General features: G+C 36.1%; 1 protein-coding gene across 1 annotated transcript in view; it reads right to left on the bottom strand.

Annotated features, from left to right (window-relative positions):
• Window positions 1-2,489: 2,489 nt before the first annotated feature.
• LOC114242926 (homeobox protein B-H1) overlaps window positions 2,490-11,256 on the bottom strand; it is a 34,118-nt gene continuing 25,351 nt past the window's right edge. The window contains 5 exon segments of the mRNA XM_089732798.1: window positions 2,490-2,728; window positions 2,731-2,880; window positions 2,883-2,902; window positions 5,265-5,487; window positions 7,068-7,173. Coding sequence (XP_089588924.1) covers window positions 2,679-2,728; window positions 2,731-2,880; window positions 2,883-2,902; window positions 5,265-5,487; window positions 7,068-7,173 — 549 coding nt within the window. The 3' untranslated portion in view covers window positions 2,490-2,678.

Below are 11,256 nucleotides of genomic sequence, written 5' to 3'. Positions count from 1 at the left end.
TCGAACTGTTTAAGTGCCTAAACGAACAATGCATTTTTGTTTCTTTCTAACGTTCCTTTTGCACGCAACATTATGTAATATGGTTGATGAATGCAATCTGGTTTTATGTTTAAAAATATATTTCTTCAAACGTGCGTTGCTTCATTAGTGTTTTTAACATCGTTATAATATATGAATTAAACATGTACATGTTTTCAAAATCGTGTTTGAATATAATACAAACTGAGAGTTGATTATTGTTATAATGTTTAAAATTTACAACAATAAAAATGTTCCATACTAGTCATTTCATAGTCATCGATGTTATTCAGAATATTTGTGTTATCATTGTAAAAATCAACGTTTTGTCTTTGCCCTAGACACGTTTTACGGACTATCAATCCAGTAACTTGCATTAGCGCCTTCAGCTAACACTAGAGCAGGCTTAGGACCCGGTACCGTACTCGTCGAACTCGACAAAGAGTTCGCCGTGCAACCTAATCATGAATCAGCTCGCTGAGTTTCTCGCGGATCTTCTCAGCGGGTCCGATTCCGATCCGTAGTAGATTCATTCGCGAAGCAGCTGCTTTGAGCTGTTAGGTCTCCTTCGAGGCGCTCGGTAGCTGTTAGCCCCCCCTCCTGTGAGCCTTTGCTCGCCACCTGTCCTGGTGAAACTGGAAAGGCCTCCGGCCACAGTAATCCTTCAAGCAAAAAAAAAAAATGTCTTTTCGTGTTTTGTTAAATCTCAATAACAGTTGGTAAGGATACATTTTGCTAAGAAAGTAAACAATTGTGCGTAATAATATTGTTTAAAATAAGGAACAATCAAGATTCTATTGTTTTAAATATTTTTCATAAAAATAAGTTTCATGAAATATAGATTGTTATTTTTTCATTTACCTCAATGTTCCATTCGTCAAGACAGATTAGCCATTTTCGCAATTTCTCATTCTCACTTAGCACGTATTTTCACTATAGATTTAGGCCTGTATCAGCTCAAATCTTTATGGCTTGAAGGATTTTTATTGAAACGGTTGGTAAATAAAATTCCGGTAAGACGTTTATAAGGCCGCACGTCATTGTTTTATTAAACATATACATACAAGAATTCGACTCCTTCTCAAGAAGCTCGTTCTTGTTTCCGGAATTACAATCTCAATATAAAAATGAATTGCTGTTCGTTTGTCTCGCTAAACTTGAGAACGGCTGGACGATTTGGCTATTTTCATCTTGAATGATTGTGGGTCCAGAGAAGGTTTAAAAGGTAGATAATATGAAAATGCGGAATTAAAAAAATAACATTTTGTTTTCCCTTGATGTATCTCCCGTCGGAGGATTCCTTTTGTTTGTTTTAACTTTATTTTATAAAAGTTAGGTCTTTATTTATCGATTGAGGCATGAAGTCTGCCGGTCACTATACTAATAAAGGGACTCATCTGCCGACAAAGCAATAAAAAATGACGATTAAAATATCCAACGTATTCTTTAACTACATAATGAACTACAACTTTCGCATTCATGAAATACAGCAATTCTTTTAACTTAGGTACCTGTTAGACAACACAGTTGTATTTTCAGCTTGGCAAAAGCGAAGATAAAACAAACCAGACATTTTGAACTTACTTGTGTTTATTTGAAAATAAAACAATTATTTTAATTGACAACATTTAATTACAAAACACCACAAAATCTATGCATAGAATGCGATCTACGATTAGTACACTGCCATGTATCTTAATAGTGTCATTTATATTATATAAATTAATCTTTAAGTTACTTTAAACTAATAGTACATACAATGTAATATTTTTATAAACAGCTAAAATTTATATAATTTACAAATCCCACGTGACATTATAATGTTGTGTCTTAGGAACGCAGGTTATCATAAAATTCACATTTTCTCGTCAAGGTATATATAGTAGAAAAAGTTATAAAATAAAAAAAATCGTTCATTTAAATATATTTTTTATTTTACTGAAACTCTTCAAAGCTTTAATTATTTGAATGAAACCAAACTATATCAGCCATATTGATCAGTGAACCGCATCGTATTGATTCAGTGCGTAAATATGCGTTGGAGATTTTTAATATTCCAGGACATAATAAGGATGCAAAACTACGTATGGGTACACTCTATGTACATAATTAGCGGCACTGTACCACTTTTTAAAGGTTATCGATACAATTCAATGGTTCATTATCGCTCGAAGCACTTAAATAAATTCAATCATTTTATAGACTTTAGTTAATCTTTACTTTCAATTCATTTGAACAAAAGTTTTGGAGATTTGTTATTTGTCTACTCATTAGATCAACTGTCGAATTCCTGAGCATTCTATTTACTTTCTTACAATTAGAATAATAATAATATTAATGGGAATATGGCGTAACATACTTACGTTTTGTAACTTAGAAGCTTGGGTACTACCTAAATTCTAAACAATTAACTTCATCAACACAAATCAATTTCATTTATCACATTCTTACAATCGCTTTAATATACATATTCGGACAATCCCTGTCCTTACGAAATACGAAATGTCAACAGGGTCGAATTCGGAACTCCGAACATATTATAATTATCGTATTAATTCGAGATTTTTCAAAGGAATGTCTCAACGTTACTGTCAATTGTCTCGTCAACACTGAACTCACTTTTCTTGAAACACTATAATTATATTATTGTTTATTTTAAGTTAGACGTGGATAGTTTCCTCGTCGTCGTCATCATCAGAGCGTTGTTCTAGGGAGGGTTTGGAGGGGGCGGGGGCTGCCCGGGTCTAGTCTGGTGAGGTGAGCGTCGAGCCTGCGCGTAATACCTAACGCACCCAGCGCGGCGCACCTAGACCAGGTGCGCTGAGGGACCCGGCAACCCCAGTCCTAGTGGCGGGACGCTGCTAATGGCGCACCAGGATATAACCTGCCGTAATCAAACAATTTAATTAACAAAAGAAAAAAAAAAAAATTAAAATAAAAGATACGGGCTGCGCAGGTTCAGTAATTATGGCGAGTCTTAGGTGAAGTCTGTCTCTAGCAGTGGACATATGGGCTTATGAGAATGTAAATAAAAACAGTTCTGTTACACCTGCTTATTTAAACATTAATTTCAATTCTGTTGTTTCCGATACTAAAGAATTGTAGTATCGTTATAAAATGAATCAGACTAAACCTTAATATTAATGTTTACCTAATTTCTATGACTTATATACCTGAGAAATATAATTATAATTAGAACTACTTTTAAGGACGAGCGTGAATTGAAAACTAGTACAGTAAAGAAAAGTTTGAAGTCGCCGTGGCCGAAACAGAAGACGTCCGGTGCATTTGTGTTGAGCGATGCACCGGTGTTCGAGTTCCGTCGAGAGTACCATTATTTCTAATGAAATACGTACTTAACAATGTTCAAATTGACTTCCACGATGAAGGAATAACATCGTGTAATAAAAATCAAACCCGCAAAATTATTTTTGTGTATTACTGCCTAAAACCACCACTGCCTATTCCTGCCGTGAAGCAGTAATGCGCTTCGGTTTGAAGTTACCTTACTGTGGTAGGACTCTTGTGAGTCCGCGCGTGTAGGTACCACCGCCCTGCCTATTTCTGCCGTGAAGCAGTAATGCGTTTCGGTTTGAAGGGTAAGACAGTCGTTGTAAATATACGGAGATCTTAGAACTTATATCTCAATTTGGGTGGCGCATTTACGTTGTAGATGTCTATGGGCTCCAGTAACCACTTAACACGGCTCGCCTGTGAGCTCGTCCAACCATCTAAGCATAAAAAAAAAGAAAAAAAAGTTATAATATACTGAGATCTTAAAACTCATATCTCAAGGTGGGTGGCGGCATTTACGTTGTAGGTGTCTATAGCTCCGGTAACCACTTAGCGCCAGGTGGGCTGTGAGCTCGTCCACCCATCTATGCAATAAATAAAAAAGTGCGTGCGTACAAGTACACATGTCAGAAGTGAAACTTTTTGGTGAACTAATTTTAAGTCTTGCTTATATTTATACAAATCTAAAACTTTAGATTTCCGAGACTTAGAGGAAGGGAAAAAGATATTTCCCGCCACACGTCTGTCAATGTCATCTCAACTCAGTGTTGAAATACATTATGTTTAGATTTCTAATTGTAAATACTAATATTTGCCAATTGAATTGACTAAATTAATTTCATACTATTTGATAATGTTTCAAATTCTTTTCATTTCATTTCAATTCATATTAACATTTTTCACAAAAAAAATATAAATATTAGGCCGTATGGTACATTTGCCTTTCCAGTTGGAAAATACAACAACTACTAACTGACATTTGACAAGTACTTAATTTCAATAGTAGTTTGATGTCACTTCCGTTGCATACCTGCGTGACGTTCTGTAAAAATTTTACCCTCATGCCCTAAAAGTTCACTTCAAAAAGTTTCGAAACTTCTAATAACTACAACAAAAAATGCAAATACAGTTTAACCTATTCAATTATATTTATGTATCTATCAAGATGTGTTATGCAGCAAAGCACTTATAAAGTTAATTATTACACAATAAATTATTACACAATACGTGGGAATGAGGTGTTGGATTTAGATCATTTAATTAATTATTGTGAATACTTTTGTAAAGATAATTGTTAATTGACATGTAAACAAAAGATAAGAAAATATAATACAACCGGCCGAATTTTGTTTCGTCAGCGCATATTGGACGGTTATGAAGGTTAACACTAATAGTATATATTTTTTAGATCCAACTACGAGTAAATCAAATTCAAATTCGCGTTATCTTCGGTATCAAATAAAAAGAAAATAATGTATATTGTATGTATAGGTAATATGGTATGTATATAAAAATGGTATGTTTCATATGGCCCAAAATTCACCAACAACCAGCCCATAGACATCTACAACGTAATGCACCACCCACCTTAAGATATAATTCTAGGTCTCAGTATAGTTACAACGGCTGCCCTACCTTCAAACCGAAACGCAATACTGCTTCACGGCAGAAATAGACGGGACGGTGGTACCTACCCGTGCGGACTCATAAGAGGTTATATCACCAGTAATTACGCAAATTATAATTTTGCGGGTTTGATTTTTTATCACACGATGTTATATTCCTTCACCGTGGAAGTCAATCGTGAACAATTGTCAAGTACGTATTTCATTAGAAAATTTGGTACCCGCCTGCGGGATTCGAACACCGTTGCATCGCTATATACGAATGCAACGGACGACTTATCTTTTAGGCAAGAAGACTTCAAAACAAGAAAACAAAAGTATATTTACCTATAAGGAAGTGGTTTCTGTAACGTGTTAGCGCTAGCAGAAGCGGCGGCTGCAGCTGTGGCGGCTGCCTGTCTGTAGTAGAGGTCGGCCGTCGCCGGGGCTGGTTGGGTAGGATAGGCTGGCACACCAGCCCAGTATCCTCCGTACAGACGCTGAAAAGCCGCGTAGTTCCCAGCTTCTGCTAGAAGCTCCAAGCGACTGCAGTTTGACGTTCCATTTTGTCCTGTACAAAAAAAAAACTTAGTTACTGTAACAAAAAAACATGCTTTTTTTATAATTTTTACAAGTAGGTATTTATTGAAAATGATACCATTATCGCTCCGTTAACTTCTCAAATGGACCATATATATCTTTGTACAAATCCCGCAAGGTATTCTTCCACACACGGTTCATGCCACATTAGCGACTTAAATTGGCTCTAAAATTTTCTAAATTGTCATTTACGCTCCCCAAAATCCATAGATCAGTAGTAGTAACCCTACAGATGCCGTGACCCCGATCGTCATCAAATTTGTCACAGACCACTCGAGAGTACAATGAGGACACCGCAATGATAGAAGCAATAAAAAATATAAATAAAATAATAAATTTTACAAAACGTCTTGGGCACTCGTGTGTTCGCCGGAGCGTGGTCGAGTACTTTAATTTGATTTATTTGATTCGTTTGCGAAAGGGTGAGCCCGTATAAATTACTTGTATTGCCCCGGGGTTGACGATCTTTTGACTACTCTATTTGCTTTAGGTACATGACGGATTTAATGAATTGAAAATTTTATTTGGTGGGAAACTTAGACCGTTATTACATATTTATAAATAGAATAATATGATTAACAAACACATGATATTACTATACGTCTTGGATACGCCAATATTAATACGTTGTAAAATTATAATAACTAGTTAGATAAATTATAGGATTACTAAATAACTTTAAATTATTTCTACAAAAAAAAAACTGATATTATTTATTTTTCAAACAACTGCCCGTGTAGACAAACAAAACCGAAACTCAGAAACACAAAACAATACAAACCCCATTTTTCAAAATTTAATTTAATTTTGTTCTCCAGTACTCGATTAGTTCCAAAGTGGTTCGTTATTGTCATCGAGTGAAGTTTTTTTTTTAATAATTCGCGGGGAGTTATTATTAGGATGAGCATTATCATTGCCATTATTATTATAGTGCCGAGGGAACCATTGTTCCCCTGCGACAACGCGGGGCTGCGGTTGTTAGCAAACGCTTCACTGGGTACCTCGTTAATTAATTTCTATAAATGCATCATTTAATTTCATTAAATGCAAATGAGGGGGAGTTCTTGAGTGCTATCGTAAAATGATTAATAACTTGAAATTTATGTTGTTTTTTTAATCTAATGTTCACATTCCCGAAGCTTAGTGTGACGCTAATTGGGTAACCGTTTCACATTAGAGACATAGGTGTTTTAATAAGTATTTAAGCAGCATTAAAGCTCCTAATTTAAATCCCACTCTTTAATTTATCAGTAGCTGACAAGTGATCGATAGAAAGCGAGTGCACTCCCATTAATCATATTATTATGACGGGTTATTCTAAAGATACGTCACTCGAGCGCACTTATTTAATTGTCAAGTGGTGAATGAGAGGCAATCTGCTCAGTGACACTATTCTTTTTATTGCCGCCGCGGGGTCCGAACAAAAGCTCTCAAAGCGCACTTAAATTCAGTTTGGTATCTCGGATCCCGGATCTATCAACAGACAATACTATTCTCCCTTTCTAACTTAAGCGGATAGTATCAAGAGCGAGTTTCTTCCATCTCTGTTACGCAGGCCCCCGGTGGAGTCTGAGAACGCTCCGCCCAATGGTTTAGTGATTTGATGCTGCGTAAACTGATTCAATTGTATTCGAGAAGATCGGCTCGAGAATACGCTCTAAGCGTTCACGTTAAAGACTAAAATGGTCCGGTAAAACGGTGGCGCTTACGACCTCTCAGCGGGGGAGGCTGTTTTTCTCGGTTTGAGTTTTTCGAAGACGTGATGCGAATTCGGCTTGTATATCCGGCAGACAAAGAGCACTTTCATCGATCCGAAGAGCTTGTGCCGCAGTTAGCGCTTACGTCCTTCCGTTTCTGAAACGTCGACTCGAATTTGAGCTTTATCGAACGTTATTTATACGCTGCTTAGAAAGTTTCGGAAACATGTTCGTAGGAGTGTTCATATGGGAATCGTAGAGCTTTTATTATCACGAACGGGTAATACGTGTATGACTCCGATCGCGTCACACTTTAACGGTATTGCAATAAATTTTCAAATAAAATAAGACATTGTAGTTTTTTACGATGTTATTTATTCCAGAAGCAGAATTTATATTATAATCAAAAGTCCACAAATTTGTTTTCGATATATTTATGACATTTTTGTTACTATAAAAATCTGACGGACTTCAAAAACTAGATTCATAAAAAGACATTGACAAAATACCTAGCTCTAACAAATAACGAAGGCGCAGTAAGTACATAAAATTGCGTACAACTTCATCAGCAATCGAGAGGTAGTTCGCATAATGAGAGGGCTTATGTAGAAGGGAGATTGAAGCCTCTCATTGCTTTAACGACCTAGAGCATTTGATAACTATACGGTAGAACTAGACTCGGGACTGAATCGATATAAACTCAAAGCAAATCAGAATTCCGACTATTCTGTCTAAATTCATAGATAAGGCTTATTACCATAGTTTAATTTATATTTTTAAATTGACAGTTCACAACAATACTTTTTATGTTTACCCGCCAATTTGAGTTTTATTTGTTTACTTTTTATAGTTGTACGTTGTATTTTACATCGGAGCGTTACATCATGTCTTATTTTTATTATTAGGGTTGGGAGTTAGTACATAACGCTTTTTACTATCTGAAAGTTACTACAATTATTATTCGTCAATAAAGATAAAGCAAACCAATGAAAAATATGGTCCTCTGTTTAATTTCTTTAGGTAAAATATATATTATGTGATAAAATCGTTCGCAAAAAGGTGTAATGTTTTAATATTTTGACTTGAAGATAAAAAAAAAAGTGTGTGTGTCCGCTCCGACGCACGACTGGAGTTTACTGGATATAAAAAATTAAACGAAATAAACGAAACAATACGAGAAATAGTTCTATATTACGACAACACGATACACAACAGATTATTAACAAATTAACGAGACACAAAACAAACGACTAACAAATATATGAAAATACAATAATGAGAGAAACGCGCGATCAGTACGAGGCTTTGTGGCGGACTGCCGGCGCAGCAGCCCGGCGTCACCTGCGATAACGCGGCCGCGCGTTGGCTCCTGATTGGCGCGCGCACGCATCACGCAATCAGGAGCCAATCAGGCGCATAACGCATTTCGTGTGACATGCTAGGCGCATAACGCATTTCGTGTGACATGCTAGTACGATTTTGGTCCCCATAATTTTCATACCCCGGGCCTATATATGTAAATCGATTCTAAAGGAGTAAACTCCAATTATAAATAAAAAATTCATTACTGAAATCGCGAACGGGCGTCCAACATATTTTTTTGAATTACAGTATTTTAGGTATAAAATAGTATGGGTAAGTAATAGCTTATCTGTTCTACTTAATCATTTTTTATTAAAACATTAAAAATTAATAATATACATATAAACACACTTTCCCTTTTATATTTTAACAAATTATACTCGTACAGTTCACAGTAATTCAACAAATGTTTTTTTGCGTAATTTTCAGTCCGATATAAAATCTACTTTTTACCGGCGCTTAATATTTTTGTTGTTCACAAAATTAAATTATTTCTTCTACAATGGTGACTGCTATTTATGTATACAACATTTTATTTTTATGTTTCCAAATTTAACTTTGCCACATCCACTTTTAAAGCGATACAAATTGATTTTTTTTCTCCTACCTAAACTGATAGCTTTGAGAGGCTATTTTAGCTTAACCTTAACTAGTAGGTTCACGGGGCTCAAACCGGAGTATTGCTAACACTGGCCCTAGCAAGAGCAGTGCTTCGCAGAATCTACCACCGGATCGGAAACGCGACCCACTGAGAAGATCCGTCGAGAAACTCAGTGGGCTGTGTCTATGGGTGAATTCGCTCGTCGAGCCCTTCGTCACAAGCGACGGGTTCGACGAAGATGGTGACCGGTGCTTGTGGTACCTAAAAGCACCGTTATAGGATCGGGATCGGGCGATGTCGACTGTTTACCATTCGGTCTACAGGATCGGGTATGTGACAAATTGAGCATAAAATAGGAATATACGGGCAGCTTGTCAATTGTTACGTTTACTGATAACTATTGAACTAAATTCTCAGTTGATACAAAGTATGCAAGTATCAGCAATTCAGGCCCGTTCAAGTCAGTTACATTTTTTATACAAACATCCACATTATAGAATCGGAACGCATGAATTCATTACTAGTAAGTATATTTGAATGTTTAATTCTATTTGAATTTATTAGAATTTAGATAACAACCAAATGTACAATATTCCATTCCAAATTTCAAATGTACAGAATTCCACAGAAAGGATTAGATTTTTTTCTTTGCGATAAAAAACCGTGAGCTTAGTGAAAATTAGATTTTAAGTAACCATGACCTAACAAGTAAAAGTCCTTGTACCAGCACTGATGGGATAGACATACCTAATAGGGATGATCCGAAAGCGCTAACGACACGCCTTATAGCCATTAGGTGAAAAAGACGGTATAGTGAGAGTTTGGTACAAAAATAAGATTTATTTGTTTCATAATATAAAAAACAAACCCAAATAATATGTATACATCGATTAATTCCAAATAGTTTTTATTTTTCATACTGAATTTTCATTAGATTCGAAATATGATCACGTCTCGAGATGTATGGAGGCAATCACGTTGCAGTGTATATTGTTCTTTGTTTTCCTAATAGTAGACGGGCTATACTAGCTTACCTGACTCTGTAAAGTTAAATAATATTAATACTTGGTTAAGAACAACTACACGAAATACGTACCTACTGATAAAACAAAAAAAAACGGACATGAATCACGATCAAATTAATTCTAAATTACGAGGCACGAATCTAATCCTAATGCTTGATAATAAAACCCGACCAAACTATAGAATGGCATTGGCACCGTGATTATTGAGTAAACGATCGGCCGACGCGACCGGAACGTCCTTGTTTCGATTCCCGTGTCTCTCTGGAGGTGTAATTTCGCGGGTTCCGGATAAACGATTAGGATTCCTGGTAGCTAAGGCAACCGCGAATTATGTCATTAGAGTTGTATGCATACATGAGTAGTTTCTTCATAACGTTCGGACTGTGTGATACACAAATACTGTTTTGAGCGCACACTAACCATTTGACTTTTATAATAAATTTTATTGCATAGATAGGTGGTCGAGGTCCCAGTCCACCTGGTTTTAAGTGGTGACCGGAGCCCAAAGACATCTACAACGTACTTAAATGCCGCCACCCACCTTGGGATATATGAATTCTAAGGTCTCAGTATACTTACAACGGCTGCCCCACCCTTTAAACCGAAACGCGTTATTGTTTCACGGCAGAAATGGGCAGGGCGGTGGTACCTACCCGTGCGGACTCACAAGAGGTCAGTGTAGTGATTGATTAAATGATTTAGTTGTAGTGATTTGAATATGCCTTCTGCATGTACATTTTTAGTCTTTAATTACCTTTTAAATGGTTATTTTATGTCGTGAGCCCCGAGTTAAGGTATGTATAAATATAAAGATGCCACTCGTGTTACGAGAAAATAACATCAGAACCTGTTTAATCAATAATTTAATGCGAGTATTTTTTCGTACAACAAAAAAGTTTCTTAAATCAACATTTTAATGAAAACAACATAGGAATTAACATAAAATGATGCAGCATTTAATGTATTGAAAAAGAAAGAGTGTTAGGGGAAAACTTTCTGTCTCTCTCACACGCCTCCTCAATTATCGCGGTGGGATCATAAACCGTTTTCAGTAT

This window comes from Bombyx mandarina, chromosome 15 (genome assembly GCF_030267445.1).
Source record: "Bombyx mandarina strain Sakado chromosome 15, ASM3026744v2".
Taxonomy (NCBI): Eukaryota; Metazoa; Arthropoda; class Insecta; order Lepidoptera; family Bombycidae; genus Bombyx; species Bombyx mandarina.
Note: the sequence above shows the minus strand (reverse complement) of the source record. Positions and strands in the feature narration are given on the sequence as shown.